We start from the raw sequence: 20,029 nt of genomic DNA on the forward strand, positions 1-20,029 counted from the left end.
AGAGTAATTATGCACGGGAAAGATCTTTTTGGATAAGACTACTTACTGGGTTTGACGTCTTCAGTATCCTTTTCTTGTGCCACCCAGGGACCGTGAAAGTGGAAGTGAAAGTGCTTTTCTGAGGGTGGGTTTGAGCATGTTGTGGTTTGAGCTCTTGATTTCCATTAAGACCACCTGAAAAACTTTGAAAACTGCCACGCCCTCACTCCAAACCAAATGATTCAGGCTACCTGGGATTGGGCACAGGCAGTCAAGGCTTTGTGGTTAGTGTTTAAGTTCTCCAGCTGATGCAAATAAGCAACCAGAGTAGAAAATCCCTCTGCAAGATCTTCGTTTATAAGAGAAACATTGCCAATCTGTCCCTAATCTTTTTTTTCCACCTGCACCCACATTCCTCTCCACTCCCCTCTATGCCCACTTACCTCTCTGTCATGGTTGGTCATTACCTTAAGCAAGTTCTCCTCTTCCTCATATTTGTGTCCTATTTATACAATGACCTCACTGACCTGGGACCATGTACAACCCACTGGCGGTAATAATTACTCCTGCAACTGACCTTGGCAGGCTTTCTTCGAGCTTTATTGACTTTGTTTTTCCTTCTTTCACAAAAGGCATCCTTAGCATCATCCACAATAAAGTTGCGACATTAGCCTGTGATAATGTCGCTGTTTTGACTGCAGAGCCTCTTAGGAATCCAGCGAAATCTCCCACAGAATCTGTACTGTGTGTTCCTCTCTGCAAACCAGCCACAGGAAATCTGGGTGGAGTGTACATTGCTTTTTTATTGGGATATAATTCATGTGCTATAAAATTCACCCTTTTAAAGTGTCCAATTCAGTGGTTTTTAGTATATTCATGAAATTATGCAGCCATCACCACAATCTAATTCCAGAGCGTTTTTGTCACTCCACAAAGAAACCCCCTACTCAACAACAGTCGCTCCTCATTCCTGTTGCCCCCTGCAAACTAATCTATTTCTGTCTCTATGGATCTGTCTATTCTGGACATTGCCTATAAATGGAACATTCAGTATGTGGTCTTTTGTGTCTGGCTTCTTAGCATATTTTCAAGGCTCAAACATATTACAGCAAGTATCAGTGCTTCGTTGTTTGTGTGTGTGTGTGACCAAATAATTTTCCATTGTATGGATGTGCTACCTTATGTTTATCTATTCACAAGTGATGGACATTGGGGTGCTGTGAACATTCATGGGCAGGCTTTTGTGTGGACATGTTTTCATTTCTCTTGGGAGTGGAACCACTGGGTCATATGGTTAACTCTGTATTTAACGTTTTGAGGAACTTCTGAATTGTTTTCCAACCTTATTTTTTGACCTTAAAACAGCTCTTTCCTGAGTGTGAGCTGGTCTGTACTTGTTAGGGTGGGGAATAGGAGTCTCAGGGACTTTAAACACTTTTTTTTTTCTGTTATACATTTTATGTGAAGAATGAATGGTACTTTCACACAGAACCTTGTCATTTGGCTTCCAAAATGTCAAGAAAGCATGAAGCGCCTGTGGTGGCAATGATTGGGGGTGTCTGTCTGAGCTCCCGTGTTCCTAACCATCCCTCCAGCTGTATCTCCGGCCACCTGTCACAGTCTGTTACTGGCACAGACAAGGCCAGCTTGTTCCAAGGACACGACTACTGGGCCACTTCCATCTCAGATGGCCTGGTGGGCCGTCCAAATGTAGAAATCCGATTGCTTTCCGGGGATGGCAATAAACCAGGTGCAGACAATCCTGCAAATGGAAAGCCCTACTGCGTACAAAGCAAAAACTCTTCTACTCACTCCCGGAGGCCCTGCCCCACTCCTCGGCTGGCAGGCTTAGCCTGTGCGGACTCGCGCGGGTGAACGGCCTCCTCCGCATGCGCAGTTTCCGCCGGTCGGTTCCTTAAGTGGGCGCTCTGCCGGGTGCGCGCTCAAGCACGCGCGCAGTCTCGCGTGCACGCGCGCACGGGGCCTCTAGCCGCACGCGCCCCTGCCCCGCCCCGCCCCGCCCCCTCCCCCCTCCCGCGCGCCCGCCCGCCCGCCTCCAGCCGCCGCCGCCGCCGGAGCTCTGTAGTATGGCATCGAGGAGAATGGAGACCAAACCTGTGATAACCTGTCTCAAAACCCTCCTCATCATCTACTCCTTCGTCTTCTGGGTGAGTGGCCACGCCGGACCGGCGGCTGCGCTGCCGTCCATCGGTCAGTGTAGTGATGCTCCGGGAAGGGATGGGGGAGGAAAAAAACCAAAGCAAAAATCAAATCTCGGTCTCCTTACGGAGATAGGTGCAGGGCTGGGGCTGCAGGATGGCAGGGTGCAGCCGTGGGGCTGCTCGGACCCTGCACCCCGCCCGGTGTAGGTTGCAAGGGGCTGCGTGGTGGCGATGACTGCAGGTTGTCGACCTTTCCAAAATATTTTAATGCATTGACTTATTCTTTTAAGCTCGCGGGTTAGGGTCAGCCTCTGGGGAAAGTTGCGGTTTTATTCGGCTGTTTTCCTCGCTGGATCCCCCTCCTCACCCTCCCTTACCAGCCCGTTCGCGGCGCCTCTTGGAGCTAACCTGTGGCCGGCTGAGAGCAGGAGCGAGAGCGCAGGGTTTGATCCCAGATTCCCGGTTATTCCCGACCCCGCGGGGCTGCGAGAGGCAGGCGCCGGGAGCTGTGAGCTGCTTGGCTGGGCAAGGGAGATCAAAGGCCCGCCAAGCGCACTGATATGGGGTGGGCGCCGCCGCCGCGCCGAAACGCACGAAGGGAAGAGGGTCTTACATAAACCAGGGGCATCTTTGCGCTTTCTCGGAGACTCAGGTCTTAGGACCTTTTGCCCACTCGCCTGCACCCTTACACTCATCTTTCTGTCGTTGCGTGAACCCATTCTGCAGAGCCCCAGGGAAGGACCCCCACCACTTGATGACAGCAATAGCGCCCCAACTCTACTCCCCATCTTAATTGGTGCTGCTATCGGTCCTTGAACCTCAATGCAGAAGGGTGACGTCAGCCCCTCAGCAGAAGCCTCTGCGAGCTGGAGGAGGAGTGGGGGGGCGGACTCCAGGCTTGTGCCTTACCTCATCCTGTTTGGCAATTCGTGGAATCAGTGCAGGGCTGACACTGCAGTGATTCATTTGAAGTAGGTGGTACCTAAAGACCATTACCCGTTATTTCTCTTTCGGTGCAGATGACTCCCTTCTCCCCAAGTTTTCCTTCCCTGAACCAAGCCACAGCCACCCTACAGGAGAATGAATGTCACTTCCCACCCCCCAATAATCTGGGTCACTTCAGCTTTCAAGGCAGTCATTTTGAAACCCGAGGCTCTGCAGAAAAAGCCAATCCCAATTTTTGGTGGTTTTTCCTCTTTGCCTTTGCCCCCGCCCCCCAATTAGCCCTAATTTTGGTTTGAAAGTGGGGCACAGTGCTTTATGAGGTACTTAGACTTGGCCTTATGGTGAAACAGGCAGTTTGTAATGACCAAGGCAGGAACTGAGATTTATTAAGGATAAAAAAAATTCCTAATGCACTCCCCGCCCCCTGCCCCCCGCGGACATTCCTTGTCATTGGCAATTCTTCAGGTCGGGAATCTGTGGACTCTGGGGATCAGGCATACCAAGAACTCTGCAATGAGGTAAGATAGATTAACTGGTATATCACACAGGCAAGCACAGAAATGGAATTTATTTGGGCTGAAATTTCAGTAGTGTAATTCTGAGCTCTGCCCAGATCCTATATTATGTTCTTCTTGGTAAAAGCAAGAATGCATGCTGGTTGCTGAAACTTCCCAGTAAGCTTTCCTGGGAACTGGTTTAGCTTTTTTGTTTGTTTGCTTCATTATATCTCTTTGTGTTTGGCCCTTCCTATTTACTTGACTTCCTATTTGTTCCTGGAGTAAATCATATGGGTAATTATTTTTAGCTTCCTGAAAAATATTCCAGCATCTCTGCTTGCTGGTAAAGAAGGGAGCCTTCTAGAGGAAGGCTTTTCATGGGAGCTTTTAAACTCTTCTTGTTTACTCCCTCCCCTCCCCAACCTCCTGAATCCAATTACTTAATGCACCCTAATACATCTTAAGTACAACAGTTTATGCCCTCTGAAGTTCCTTGATGCCTGCATTTTCATTTTTTTCCCTACTTTCAAGATTTCTGTAGTCTCTTAAATGTTTACCTGACGAATTTAATAGTTTAAATAGCGTTCAATAATCACTTCATACTTCACAACCAACAAATGAGATCTCTCTAGATGCAAGGGTATTTTTAAATAAGACTTTTTCGTGAATAAACCATGGTACAAATACCTTAAATGGCAAGAAAAAAACAGCTTTATTGAGATCTAATTCACATACTTCACCCCTTTTAAAGTGTACAAATTAGTGGTTTTTAGTATATTCACAGATATGTGTAACCATCACCCCAGTCAATTTTAGAACATTTTCATTACCTGAAAAAGAAACCCCATACCTTTTAGCTATCATTCTCTTCTCTGCCCTCAGTAACCCTCACCACCCTGCTGCTGCTGCTGCTGCTAAGTCGCTTCAGTCGTGTCCGACTCTGTGCGACCCCATAGATGGCAGCCCACCAGGCTCCCCCGTCCCTGGGATTCTCCAGGCAAGAACACTGGAGCGGATTGTCATTTCCTTCTCCAATGCATGAAAGTGAAAAGGAAAGTGAAGTCGCTCAGTCATGTCCAACTCCTAACGACCCCATGGACTGCAGCCCACCAGGCTCCTCTGTCCATGGGATTTTCCAGGCAAGAGTACTGGAGTGGGGTGCCATTGCCTTCTCCGCTCACCACCCTAAGCAGTCACTAATCTACTTTTTGTATAGATTTCCCTTTTCTGAACATTTTATCTATATGAAATCATACAGTATGTGGTCTTTTGTGAATGGCTTCTTTTGCTTAGCATAATGTTCTCATTCATGTGTATTCCTTTTAATGGCCAAATAATACTCCACTGCATGCTTATATACTGTATCCCATTTGTTCATTCATCTGTCCACTGATAGACATTTGGGTTATTTCTGTCTTGTGGCTATTATGAGTGTCAGTGCTATAAACATTTATGTGCAAGTTTTTGTGTGAACATATGTCTTCGTTTCTCTTGGGTATATACCTAGGAGTGGATTTGCTGGGTCATATGGTAACTGATTAATCATTTGAAGACCTGCCAGACTGTTTACCAAAGTGACTGCACCATTTTACATTACTTCCAGCGGTGTATGAGTACTGTGATTTAAAGTATTTCTCCACTTTCTTGCCAACATTTGTTATTATCTGACTTTTAAAATTCTAGCCATGCTAGTAGATATCTCATTGTGGTTTTGATTTGAATTTCCTTGATGAGCAGTGATACTCAGCATCTTTTTATGTGCTCATTGGTCATTTGTATATCTTCCTTTAAGAAATGTCTGTTCATGTCTTTTGCCCAATTTTTATTTCAGTTATTTTTTAAACATTGTTGTAGGTGTTGTATGTTGTATATGTCCTTTATATATTCTTGATTCAAGTCTCTTATCAGATACATCATTTGCAAATATTTTCTCCTGTTGTACAGTTGCCCAGTCATGACTGATTCTTTGTGACCCCGTGGACTGCAGCATGCCAGGTCTCCCTGATTCTATGGGTTGTTTATTTACTTTCTTGGTGGTGTCCCTTGACGTACAAAGGGTTTTTTTATTTTGATAAAGTCCAATCTACCTATCTTTTGTTGTTGTGGTTTTAGTATTTAAGAATTTTTCACCAAATGAGAGTTTATGAAGAAAATACTGTCTATAAGAGTGATTTGTCTATTCAGTAAATGCAGTTGATAAATGTATCTTTCTCTGGCATGTAGTAGGTACTCAAATATTTGTCAAAACTTCTGGGATTATGTTAGGTAATTTACAAGGATGATCTTGGTGTTCTTTTAAGTGGAAGATGGACAAAAGATTAGGCAGAATTTTTTCCTTCCTTTTTCCTTTGAATCATTTTAATGCAACTACTTCTCTTCCCATACCTCGGATTTAGGACTAGAAGACATTTGAGCTTAAAATGGTGGTAAACCAGCAGCATCAAGAGATTGATGTACCCACAGTTATGAGAGATCTTATATATGCGATAACATACTGTATTGGTGTTTTTCTTTTTGACTTACTTTAAGAAAGTTAGTAACGATGACTGTATGCAAGACAGCAAGAGACACAGATGTAAAGAATAGACTTTTGGACTCTGTGGGAGAAGACAAGGGTGAGATGATTTGAGAGAATAGCATTGAAACATGTATATTATCATTTGTGAAATAGATCGCCAGTCCAGGTTCAATGCATGAGACAGGGCGCTCAGGGCCAGTGCGCTGGGATAACCCAGAGGGATGGGATGGGGAGGGAGGTGAGAGGGGGGTTCAGGAAGGGGAACACATGTACACCCATGGCTGATTCATGTCAATGTATGGCAAAAACCACCACAATATTGTAAAGTAATTAGCTTCCAATTGAAATAAATTAAAAAAAGAAAAAGAGATCTTGTTTTATCTGGCCTCTTCTATTTATAATTACTCTCCCTCTCTGAGATGTTCCTCTAAAGCAGTGGTTCTCAGCAGCAAACAATTTTGCCTCTCCCCTCCCCCAGTATTTGGCCATGTCTGCAGACATATTTTGGTCACAGCTGGGAGTGGGGTGCTACTGGCATCTCATTGGTAGAGGCCACAGGTGCTGCTAAGCATACTACAAGGCACAGGACAGCCCTTCACAAGAAAGAATTATCTGGCTCAAAATGTCAACAGTGCCCACAACCTCTGCACTAGTGGACTTTACATAGTAATAAGTTAATATGTAGAAAAAGAGAATCTTCTGCAAAACTCCCTGTATTTACTATTGTTTGGAACCCCCATACCCAAGCCCTCGCAGCACAATTGCAAGTAAGAAGAGAAACATTCTCCTTTTTATTTGCAGATAAAGGTAGGTGGTTCTTTATGTAATAGTATTGAAATAGATAGGATGATCCTCCAGTTAAATAGTATCACCTGAATGTTAGGTAAGTAGCTCCATTATGGTCCTTGATTTGTATGTTTCATTTTCAGAGGAGGAAAAAACACACCTAGTAGTAAGTTATCCTGAGTTTTAAGACTAGCAAACAGTGCCTGACGCATGGAAGGTTTACTCTGGAAGTATTTAACAAATGAATGAATAAATGAAATTTTATTAACTACTCTTAGGCTCATGTATTTATTTCAACTCACCTCAATTGGGAGGGTTTTTAAAAGTGATATTTTCTGTCTGCCTGTGGTGGTTTAAACGTGTTCCTGACAGTGATGTGTGGAAAGGTGGAGTAGAGAACTTTGAGACTTGATCTTCTAATGATAGTTCAGTTATTATATTTTTATGATCAGCTAGTTTGCCAGCCACTTTAATAATCTAAAATTTTAATTGGAATTTTATTTGTTAAGCTTGAATAAAAAAAGATATCTATCTTACTCTAATACAAAAAAACCCTCCATGACAAATACAGTTTTTTCAGCAACAAACAGGAAAACTATAAATGTGATGCTTACAAGGTAAATTTTGTTTTGATTTAGAAAATTTTTTAATGTATTTTAAACAGTCATCTGAGTTCTAAGCTAAGATTGAAATCCACTCTAGTTACATCCACTAAATAATATGGTAGAGAGAAATATCCTTGCTTCATTCCGGTGTATATTGGATTTGGTTTCTTCTTTGATGATCCAAAGAGGAAATTATGATACCAAATTCTCTTATGGTGAAATGTCAGTTTTTTTTTTTTTTTTAAATTTTGGAAGCATCTCTAATCTTTTTAGGGAGAAGATTAAAGGAAATAATGGTCAGAATATTTCTTTTGTCATCCAGAAAGTTTAGGTACCTGGATTAAATAGAGGGGAAAAGTCTTAAAGAACAGCCCCTAACATTTTACAAAGTGTTTGAATTTGGGCGCACACTAAAGGCTATACTTACCCTTTTGCATATCTTTGGAATTCATTCTTTGAATGTCTTGTATGCCAGGTATTTCAAATGAATGTTTACAAACTTTTACTAGCTGTTGCTTTTACCATGTTACCTTCGTTTCTAAATAAAGCAGTTAATCTATTACTTTTTAGTATTAGGTGTTATATATTGTCTTCCTACCATGGAAGATCATGATCTAGTTCTCTTACCCCTTTCTCCCTCCCTCACATTTTTCCTAAATTGGGTAGACCCCCAATATATCTTCTATCAGTATATCAACTTGGTTAGAGCAGTAGTCAGTGATCATATTAATTAGGTAAGCTGAGTCACAGCTGAACCTTGTAGTGTTTCTATTACGATTGCTTGCACAGCTTTTCCCCTTCAGTTAAAAGTTGCCTTGTTTTATCCTTCACTTGTTAATTTTCTTCATTCACCACTAAATTATCCTCATATTCTCCCCCAAGAACTGCGTATCTTCACTTAGTGTATTGAAGCACGTTGTGTATCCTGTCAGTTTCTTATTCTTAAAAACCAATCATTAATATTGTTAGAGATGTTTCTCCCAGAGTAGGCTAGTGTTCGCTGCACCTTTGAAAGAGCTGACATCATTATAATCTCGCTTTACCATTATCCTGGGGAATCTTGTCTCCTTTTATGTTGAGTCTTCAGTTTCCTAGATGTCCTGTCTTCCTCTTTTTTGCTCATCCATTTTGGTGGAGCAAACCTTCTAGTAACTGTTTGGAAAAGAGTTCATGAGAGGTTAATTTGTTGAGGCTTTGCAGATATGAACATCTTATTATGCTCTTGCACATAATTTGATAGTTTGGCTGAGTATAGAATTCTAGTTCATACATCATTTACCCTCAGAATTTTTCTGTCACTTCCTCTTCTCCCCCAGGTCTCGCTCTTGTTGCCCTTGAGAAATCCAAATGAGCTTTTTTTATTATTATTCTTAAATTCTGCTTTTCTTTGAAAGCATCTGGAATCTTTCTAGTTCCTAGTGCTCTGAAATTTCACTATATTACCTCTTGCCATATGTTTATTTTTATCTTTCCTCTGTACCCTTTCAATGTGCAAACTCAGGTCCTTTCCTTTGGGAAAATTTTCTTGGTTTTGTTTTGCTTTATTTTAAATTTCCTTTGGGAAAATTTTCTTGGTTTTGTTTTGCTTTATTTTAAATTTCCTTTCATTTTCTCTGTTGTGTCTGTTTCAGTGTTGGACCTCTTAGATCCTCTAATTTTCCTCCCTTCTGTTTTCTAATTCTTTGTCTTTTTGTTCTGCCTTCTGGAAGATCTCTCCCAGTTTACCTTGTCTGCTATTGGATTTTTCATGTGTTTTATATGTTGATTTTTAGGAGCTCCCTGTTGAGGTCTGAGCATTTCTTCTTCTAGCATCCCACTCTTGTTTCATAAATGTGATATTTTAAGATCTTCTGACAATATTAATGATTTTTTTTATTAAGTTTGCTTCTTTCTGCAGTTTCCTCCCAGTTACCGTGTTATCTGGCATACTACAGACTGACCTCAAATTTCTGGTAACCATTTGCTGTCTGTTCTGTGTATGTTTAAGAGTGGAGCTCTAGAAATGTTGACTGGAACCTCTTAGCATGAAGTGAGAGTTTGTAAGTTGGGTGATTTAGCTGGGTCGTTGAGTTTTGGAACTGAGTCTTTTCCTTTGGTCTAATCAGATTTCCTGTAGAAGAATCTTCCAGTCTTCTCTCTGGATGAACAAGGTTAGGGATATAGATGTCTCCACGTGCAGTATAAATACGCCTTTGTTTAAGCTCCTGTTTCAAGTGTACAATCCAGCGTCCACTGTGCTTTTGTTCTCTAGTTCATTCTCCCTAGATAGTAAATCTCTGAACCCATGATAGAATGGGGGAGAAGACAGAGACTGGAAGTTGGAGGGGATCTAATTGCTTTTCAAAAAGCTTTTCCCAGATTCTCCATATTTTAGCTCCTTTTTGTTCCTGGTCCCAAGAGTGCGTGGAGTTGCCTTCTGGGGGTGCTTGTGTGCAAATATTTTATTCTTGGATTTGCTCACAGCTACCATAAGATTTGGCTTTTCTCAGCTTCCAAAATGTCACTGTGGTTGTCTCCTCTTCCATTTTCTTTGTTATTGTGGGTTTAAAAAAAAAAATCCAGTCATTTCAGTGGACTTTTGGGAGCTAGCCAAGGTAAATGGATGTGTTCAATCCATCATCTTTAACTGGAAGTCCTTTATATCTGTATCTCTATGTTGCAGGTAACTAATTAAATACGGAGTTGATTGTGAGTGATTGAATAGAGCATCTGAGATGGCAACAGTTGGGATGTTCTAATAGATACTGGTACCTACTTTTCAACTTTTAAAGAGCTTTTGGATGTTAAGGGGGGTGTTCTAGGTTGGAACAGGCTTACTAAACCACATCCTCTTCAAGGTTATCTGGTCATCAGGGAATGGAGTTGGATAAATGGGAATGAAATTCTGAAGGTTGCTGCTGTTTTTTCTGCTCATTGAATTTCTTCCCATCAAGTGGAGGCCCATGTGTCTTCTAATCTAATTCAGACCTTGCTGGATTAATTTAATGTGGAAGCAGCAGAATTTCAAAGTATGGTGGGGAACTTGATGTTACATGGGTCAGGGCTCTGTTTTTCTGTTACCACAATGATAACCCTCTGTGTTTATTATACAACTTGTGCATTATAATCTGAAGACTTTTTTTTTCTTATTTAATACACTTTACTTCCTGTATGCAACATGCAGTTAGGCCACTTGCACTACCTTTTATAGCATTTGTGGAACATTAAGTTTTTTCTACTTCGTAGTTGCTTAGAAACAAGCTGACTCTCTATCCAGATAGATTGAAATACTCTGCTCAATTTTAATTACAGCTAGAGTTCTTGATTTGACCCTACCGTGGGCTCCATTCCTGATGATTCATTGACTGTTCAGCATTATGTACTGTTTTAAGGAAGCACTTAAGAAGGTGCTTTGAATGGAAAGTCATCTGTGACTGTGTTTCTCTGTTTAAACATGTTAAACCTTTGACATAGGTGACTAATGCACCACTAAAGCAATTTGAAGTGCACTGTAAAAAATATATTCTTATGTCTTTTTCTCCTTTGGACCCATTACAGCAGCTTCCAATTTGGCTTATCTCCACATGACAGGCAGATCGTTGGATTACTGCTCTTAAATTTCCTTTTTTGGCTGTTATCCTACTTGCCTTGACAGAATGCTTTTCATTCTTGGCTGAACATTTTTATACCTTTTTATAGAGTCCCAATATTCATCAAGAAAATGACATAAAGGGGGGAAGATAGGAAAGAGATTTTCTTTGTCTTGATTTCCCTTTGGTTATTTGATCACTTGAACTTGTAAGCCTGTGAAAGAGCTTGGTGATAGAATTAAGGATCCCAGTTCTACTGTGGAAGATTTTCTTTCTGCTTTTTATAAGGTATGATAGGCTTTTTCATCATCATTTGTTGTAGGAGAAATTGCAGTTGCCTTGTACTGAAATAAAAGATGGGTTGGGTCAGGTGAGCAATCTACATTTATGGTTATCAATCCTATTTGCCCATCAGGGTTGCCTAAGGAGCCCTAAATACTATATGCTTAGACTTCATGGTAGGAGGTTCTGATTCATTTCGCCTGGAGGAGGGTGCCAGCTTTCATAGTTTTAAAATAATCTTCCAGGTGATTCAGCTGTGCAAATAGGATTGAGAGCCACTGATTCAGAGAGAACTGTGTAATAGCAGGCCTGGTTCCTCTTGGATCTGGAGATAGCTAGGGAATATCTAGCTATTGAGTAGCTTGTTATTGTTTAGTTGGTAAGTCGTGTCCAACTCTTTTGCAACCCCATGGACTGTAGCCTGCCAGGCTCCTTCTGCCCATGGGATTTCCCAGGCGAAAATACTGGAGTGAGTTGTCATTTCCTTCTCCATGGGATCTTCCCGACTCAGGCAAGCAGATTCTTTACCATTGAACCACCAGGGAAGCCCTATTGAGTATCTAGCATGGGACTATTGATTTGGTCTGCTTTGCCCAAAAGTCTGAGGCTAGGTGTCCAGCATCTCTTAGTAAACCAAAATGGCCTTGTCACTCTTAGGAGACCTTGCTAATCATTCCTAACTAGAGAGTGCTCATCAGAATAACTAAGGGGCTTTGAAAAATTGTTTGCTCCTATCTCATAAAGTTTCCATTTTAATTGATCTGCAGAGGGACCTGGGTATGTATATTTTTTTTTTAACCATTCCTAAGGTGATTCTGATTTCTGGGATATGACTCTGGCCTGTGATAGTTTGTTATAAATCTTAACATATGCTTTCCTGCGATCTGTAGTACCATGAGGCTAGTTTGAGAAGGTTCCATAAGCAAGATGCAGCCAATCTAGTATTTTCTCACCCACTGAATTGGTGTCTGCCACGTGTCAGCAATTGAATGCTTGGAGTCTGGAGTAGTTTCCATTCCTTAGGGGGAATGTATTTGTTTATAGTTGCACTGAGAAGTTAGGAAGTCTTAGTTTTCCCTTTATCAAAAGATTAGACCCAGAGAGATGTTATGGGGAGGGAGGTGGGAGGGGGGTTCATGTTTGGGAACACATGTGAGAATTAAAGATTTTAAAATTTAAAAAATAAAAAACTAAAAAAAAAAAGATTAGATTGTTATTCAATATGTAAAACAAAACCCTGAATTTATTATTTAACAAAGTAAGAGAGCAATACTAGTCAAGCAGAGTTTGAGTGAAACAGATTGCTGTTCTTTTGGGGAAGTGTGGTGGTGTTTGATGGTTGCTTTGGTTACAGAAGGAGTGGTTGCCCTTGGCCTTACAATCATGGCTATTTGGGTGAGACTGTTGTTGATTGCCTCTGGGAAGCATAGTCACTGCCGTGCTGCTGGCTGGTTGACCTTGAGTTGTGTGAGGCTGTCACTGTAATTAACTTCTAGAAGTATGTTCCCTGAAACAAGGTGAGTTGTCATTGATGATTAGACTAAGCTGAATTGCCACTGATCGAATTGGTTTAGGAGTGGGTGTTGGTAGTTACCAGGCCTACTGAATAATCAATCTTCTTTCCCCCAGGAGTATAGAGACTTTTATTCTTGCCTCAGATTACCAATGCTTATTTCTCCGTGAGATGAGTTTCTCTCTTCACAGATGCAATTGTTGTATCAGAAGAAACCTAATAGAGTCTAAAGATAAACTAATATGAGAATTTGGTAAAGTGGTTAGATGCAAGATAGAAATACAAAAATTAATTGCTTTTCATTATTTTACATAAGCCTTAGAAAAGAAAAGGGAGGAAAAATTTCAGTCTCAGTAGCAACAGAAATCATAACGACTTCAGAATAGTTAAAAAAAAAAGTAAGGCTCTTATATGAAGAAAACTAAAAGCTTATTGAAGATTATAAGATCTGAACAGATTGTGTTCTTCAGTGGGGAGATTTTGTACTATAAAATTATCAGTTTAAATTGTGTTTAATGTAATTCCAAATAGAGTCCCAATGGAATTTTTGGGGGGGAGGGAGTGGTACTTGATTAAAAAAACAATATTTATGTAGAAGAATAAATGCCTGAGAAGACAAGAGACATATGGGACAGGGGGAAGGAAGTATATGCCTTACCACTGTTATCAAAATATACTATTGTATATAAGATGGCCACCATCATCATCCTCCTTTCTGATATTCATGTTCTTGTGTAATCTCCTTCATTTGGGTTTGGGCAGGACCTGTGACTAGTTTCTAAATAGGAGAATACAACAAAGGTATTTCAATGTGTGTGAATACATGTACATGATTATGTTAGATAAGATTGTAATGTCTTCCTGAGAGACTTTGTCCCTGGCTGGCTTTAGAAGACTCTTGAGAGTCCCTTGGAGTGCAAGGAGATCCAACCAGTCCATTCTAAAGGAGATCAGCCCTGGGTGTTCTTTGGAAGGAATGATGCTAAAGCTGAAACTCCAGTACTTTGGGCACCTCATGTGAAGGGTTGACTCATTGGAAAAGACTCTGATACTGGGAGGGATTGGGGGCAGGAGGAGAAGGGGACGACAGAGGATGAGATGGCTGGATGGCATCACTGACTCGATAGACGTGAGTCTGAGTCAACTCCGGGAGTTGATGATGGAAAGGGAGGCCTGGCATGCAGCAATTCATGGGGTCGCAAAGAGTCGGACACGACTGAGCGACTGAACTGAACTTAACCCTATGGAGAAGACCGCATGGCTGGAACTGAAGGCAGTCTTCTGCTGACAGTCAGAAAGAAACTGAGGCCCTCATTTTGGCAGTGCACAAGTAACAAAATGATTCCATCAGTCAAGTGATCTTGGAAGCACAACCTTCCCCATTTTGGCTTCAAATGAGACTGCAACCACCCAACAACTTGATTGAAGGATAATGAGATCTTGAAACAGAAGACAGAGTAAAGTTGTGCCCAGACTCCTGACCCCACTGAAACTCTGAGGTAATAACTGTGTTCTGTTTTAAGTCTCTACATTTATTATAATATTGTTACATAGCAATGCATAATTAATAAAACTATAAAGTCCCTAGTTAATTCAGTATGATGTTGACTTATAAAGAGACAAATGGGTCAATGGAATAATAATCCAGTAATAAATTCTAGTGTATATAATATATGAAAAGGGACATTCATTTTAGAGAAGGCTAGATTTAAATGATTCTAATACTACTGTATATTTGGAAAAAATAAAATTGGAGCCCTTACTTGAATTTTATTAAAAAGTCTAGTTAGCTTAAATGCTTAGATAGGAACACAAAACAAAATTCTGTAAGAAAGTATAGAGATCATATATAAATACAGGAATCAGAGAAACTTCTTTATCCAAGTTGGAGCCTCAGAAGCAATGAAGTTAAAAAATCGGACTTCCTGGTAGTCCAGTGACTAAGATTCTGCCTACCAGTGCAGGCGACACAGGTTGGATCCTTAGTCTGGGAAGATCTCATATGCCATGGAGCAATTAAGCTTGTGTGCCACAACCTCGCCAGTGCTCTGGAAGCCGTGAGCTGCTACTACTGATGTCTGTGCACCACAACTAGAGGGTATCCCCTGCTCATTGCAACTAGAGAAAAGCCCAGGCACAGCAATGAAGACCCAGTGCAGCCCTAAATAAATAAATGTATTATTTAAAAAATCATTGTATTTGCCTATACAATTTTTTAAATTATGTGACATAAGTACAATAAAATCAATTAAACAGTTATGGTGAGACTCAGACCCAGTGCCAGACTATTAGCTAATATACTGCTTTCTTCATTAAGAAAATCTTCTTACAGGAAAAAAAAAAATCTACGTTCTGATGGAACCTCCTTCTCATTTGAGACTGATAATGGCTTGCTGACCAGCTTTGGCCTACTGACCACACTTTGTGAATTACTGCTCTGTGGAAGGAATCGGCAAACTGTTTCTGTAAAGGGCCTGATAGTGAATATTTTAGGCTTTGTGGGCCGTATGGTCTCTGTTGTGTCTACTCAACTCTGCCATTATCCTGTGAAAGCAACATCAGTTCAGTTCAGTCGCTCAGTTGTGTCTGACTCTTTGCGACCCCATGAATCGCAGCACGCCAGGCCTCCCTGTCCATCACCAACTCCCGGAGTTGACTCAGATTCACGTCCATTGAGTCAGTGATGCCATCCAGCCATCTCATCCTCTGTCGTCCCCTTCTCCTCCTGCCCCCAACCCCTCCCAGCATCAGAGTCTTTTCCAATGAGTCAACTCTTCGCATCAGGTGGCCAAAGTACTGGAGTTTCAGCTTTAGCATCATTCCTTCCAAAGAACACCCAGGACTGATCTCATTTAGAATGGACTGGTTGGATCTCCTTGTAGTCCAAGGGACTCTCAAGAGGCTTCTCCAACACCACAGTTCAAAAGCATCATTCTTCTGCATTCAGCTTTCTTTATAGTCCAACTCTCAATCCATACATGACTACTGGAAAAACCATAGCCTTGACTAGATGGACCTTTGTTGGCAAAGTAACGTCTCTGCTTTTGAATATGCCATCTAGGTTGGTCATAACTTTCCTTCCAAGGAGTAAGCGTCTTTTAATTTCATGGCTGTAGTCATCATCTGCAGTGATTTTGGAGCCCAATAAAATAAAGTCTGACACTGTTTCCACTGTTACCCCATCTATATCCCATGAAGTGATGGGACCAGATGCCATGATCTTTGTGTTCTGAATGTTGAGCTTTAAGCCAACGTTTTCACTCTCCTCTTTCACTTTCATCAAGATGCGTTTTAGTTCCTCTTCACTTTCTGCCATAAGGGTGGTGTCATCTACATATCTGAGGTTATTGATATTTCTCCCGGAAATCTTGATTCCAGCTTGTGTTTCTTCCAGCCCAGCGTTTCTCATGATGTACTCTGCATATAAGTTAAATAGGCAGGGTGACAATATACAGCCTTGACATACTCCTTTTCCTATTTGGAACCAGTCTGTTGTTCCATGTCCAGTTCTAACAGTTGCTTCCTGACCTGCATATAGGTTTCTCAAGAGGGAAGTCAGGTGGTCTGGTATTCCCATCTCTTTCAGAATTTTCCACAGTTTATTGTGATCCACACAGTCAAAGGCTTTGGCATAGTCAATAAAGCAGAAATAGATATTTTTCTGGAACTTGCTTGCAACATAGACAAATGTAAATGAATAAGCAAAGATATTAAAATAAAACTTTTATTTACAAAAAGAGGTGGCCAGCTAGATTTGACTCTTTTGCCTTAGTTTGCTGACTTCTGCTCTAAATGATACCAGTATAAGGAAGGTATAATAGCCTGAAAACCTAAAGTTTAGAAGACGTCCACATGGCCAACAGGCACGTAAAAAGATGCTCAACATTGCTAATTATTAGAGAAATGCAAATCAAAGCTACATTGAAGTAGCATCTCACACCAGTCAGAATGGCCACCATCAGAAACTTTACAAATGACAAATACTGGAGAGGGTATAGAGAAAAGGGAAACCTCCTGCACTGTTGATGGGAATGTAAATTGGTGCAGCCACTGTGGAGAACAGCATGGAGGTTCCTTAAAAGACTACAAATAGAGCTATCATATGATCCAACAATCCCACTCCTGGGCATATACCCAGAAAAGATGAAAACTTTAATTTGGAAAGGTCCATGTGCCCCAGCATTCATAACCACACTGTTTACAGTAGTAAAGATATGGAAGCAACCTAAATATCTATCAACAGATGAAAAGGTAAAGATGTGGTTTGTGTATATTGATATACATATATATATATACACACACACACACACATATATACACACACAGTGGGATATTACTCAGCCATAAAAAGAATGGAATAATGCCATTTGCAGCGACACAGATGAACCTAGAGATTATCATACTAAATGAAGTAAGTTAAAGACAAATATCATATGATACCACATATGTGGAATCTAAAAAAAAAATGATATGAACAAACTTATTTACAAAACAGAAACAGACTGACAGACATAGAAAACAAATTTTATGGTTACCAAAGGGGAAAGAGGAGGAGTGATAAATTAGAAGCTTGGGACTAAAAAAAAATTAAAGTTTAAAGTCTTAACATGGGCTTATGGAGTGGGAATGAAGGAAGCAATGCCATCTTTAGCTCAAAAGAGCTGGTCATGCCTTATCCAAAAAGGCAGCCACTTGAGCACTTCCAATATGGCTAGTTCACAATGGAGATATGCTCTAAGTGTAAAATACATATCAGATTTTGAAGATGTAATATGGAAACATATAAAGTATCTCACTTTTTATATTGATTACATGTTGACATGGTAGTGTTTTTGACATTGAGTTCAATATTATTAAATTTCATCTTTTCAATTTGAATGTAGCTACTAGAAAATTTAGACACATCTCTACTGTACAGCACTGGACTAGAAGTAACAGAAGTTTCAATTAAGTGCTATGGGACCAAGGGAGAGAGCTCATTGTGCTGGGGAGTTTGGAAAGGCCATGTGCACAGAATTGACTTTGGAGAATGACAGGATTTTGGCAAGTGGTGCCCTAGAAGGATAATAAATGCTATCAGATGGAGGAAATGTTATGAAGAGAGGTCTGGAGATCACAAAATGGTTTGTGTGTTGGGACAGGAGTGAGTTTAGCTGTAATAAGGGACAAAGCATGTGATGAGCCTGGGAAGTAGGCATAAGCCTTATTGTGGGTCGTCTGCATGGGTTAGCGTTTGGACCTATTTTGGCTGCCAGCAGGGGAAGGAAGGGGGATGAGATGACTAGACCATAGCTTTGAGCAGGGAGTGGTAACTTTGAAAGTTGTTTATAGATCTAATCTAGGAAAAAATAAACTGATTGGGTTGGAATGAGAAAGGCAATAAACAGTGAAACCAAGTTAACTAAGAAAAACCAAAGGTCTAATACGGGGTGAAATGGGAATGGAGAATAGAGGACAGTGGAAAGCCACTTTCTATTGTGGCAAGGATGTCTGTGAATGAGTGAGAACCCCAGTGTTATTGTGCTTGATGAACTGGATATTAGTAATGCCTTCATGGAAATGCAGACCTTAGAAGTTGCTTTGAGACTAATATATGTTTAGCATGAGTTACCAGTAGCTTTAAAAGACCAGCCAGCTCTCAGAAGCTTGCTCATTTTAGTCTTCTGCTGGCAAAAGTGGCCTGGGCAGTTCTTTAGATTTGGTGCTCTCTGTACTTCTGATCCTTCCCACCATCCACCACGGTTGCAGTTAATTGATCGAGAAAAAGGATCTGAACTTGGCTATTTGCTTGTTGGCTGGTCTGTGGAACTTGAGATGATTAGACTTGTAAGAGCCAAATGGAGCAGTTCTTTTTTAGGCATTTGAGCTTGAGATACAAAAGGGACAGCTGGTGTAGGGACAAGAGAAAGAAACAGGGAGAAGTCACGGGGAAAAAGTTTAAAGTGCATCAGTGGGAATGATGGAGAGGTGAGTGGGATCAGTGAACTCCTGGCCCACTAGGCTACATAGATTCCTGGACATATCTGCCGCATCTCATACTTTTCCTTTCCAGCCTGGAAGAGTGCCTTTTCTAGGTTCTGCTGAGGCATGGCCAAGTGGGCATGATTCCTTTCCTCCTTATCCCCCTCTCCTTTTTCTTTTTCCTAATAGTAATGAGGGGCAGGAGGAGAAGGGGACGACAGAGGATGAGATGGCTGGATGGCATCACTGACTCAATGCACATCGAGTTTGGGTGAATTCCGGGAGTTGGTGATGGACAGGGAGGCCTGGCGTACTGCGATTCATGTCGCAAAGAGTCGGCTATGACTGAGCAACTGAACTGAACTGTAATGTTCCATGGCCAAGCAAGAAGGGTGATTAGGCGGATGTCTGGAGTTGTTAGAAAGGCAGGTTTGGAATGAAAAGAGGAGGTTTTTGTGGAGATACAAAGTTGAGAAAAGCTCAATTTGTTCATGTAAGAGGCATGAGATTATAAACAATATTCTTTCCAGCTTCCCAGGAGGCTCAGTGCAGTTGATGCTAAATTACTTGCTGATAAGAAGTGTAGTAGATGTAGCTCAGCATTCAGCCAGCAGCCATTAACTCTGGCTTAATGGAACCCTGAGTTTCCAGTAAATCTTGTTCAAGGGATGAAGGTTCTGCTATAGGGTAGGTGCAAGTTATTGGAGCAAGTTACTTATTAATCTCCTTAACAGCAGCTGCTCTGTTTGCAAAGTAAAGTTGGCAGTTGTTTTAGTTTTTATCCTTCAGAGATGTTTTCATGATCAACAAGCAATAGTTTTGTAGGTTGTATTTTTCATTAGATAGTCCTGGTCTACAGCAGTGGTAGCCAACCTGACACTTTTTATAAACAGCTTCGAATAAGCAGCTCTGAGTGGTGACTCAGTGAGGCTTTGAGGAAGCTTCGATTTGGTCTAGATGACAAATGGAGGTGAAATGCACTTCTCCACTTGGCTGACAAGTCTGATCAAAGTCTTTTAAGCTGTCAGGACTGAAGTCTGTGTATATGGTCTGTGTAATACTTTGAGATAAAAATCCAGAAAAAGAGAGGTGCATCCATGAATATTCTAATAAAAAAGCTGTTCAAATAAGCTGTCTACAAAACAGAATGTATATATGGTATACCATTTTTGTAAGTAAAAGAATGCACATAACAAATCCTAGACAGCTACT

At 41.0% G+C, this 20,029-nt stretch overlaps 1 protein-coding gene across 1 annotated transcript in view; it reads left to right on the forward strand.

The window, feature by feature from the left end:
- The first annotated feature begins 1,677 nt into the window (after nucleotides 1-1,677).
- TSPAN7 (tetraspanin 7) overlaps nucleotides 1,678-20,029 on the forward strand; it is a 128,521-nt gene continuing 110,169 nt past the window's right edge. Inside the window, exon 1 of the mRNA XM_070289891.1 lies at nucleotides 1,678-2,147. Within this exon, the coding sequence (XP_070145992.1) occupies nucleotides 2,067-2,147 (81 nt within the window). The 5' untranslated portion in view covers nucleotides 1,678-2,066. The remainder of the gene's footprint in view (nucleotides 2,148-20,029) is intronic.

Source organism: Ovis canadensis, chromosome X, assembly GCF_042477335.2.
Source record: "Ovis canadensis isolate MfBH-ARS-UI-01 breed Bighorn chromosome X, ARS-UI_OviCan_v2, whole genome shotgun sequence".
Classification (NCBI taxonomy): domain Eukaryota; kingdom Metazoa; phylum Chordata; class Mammalia; order Artiodactyla; family Bovidae; genus Ovis; species Ovis canadensis.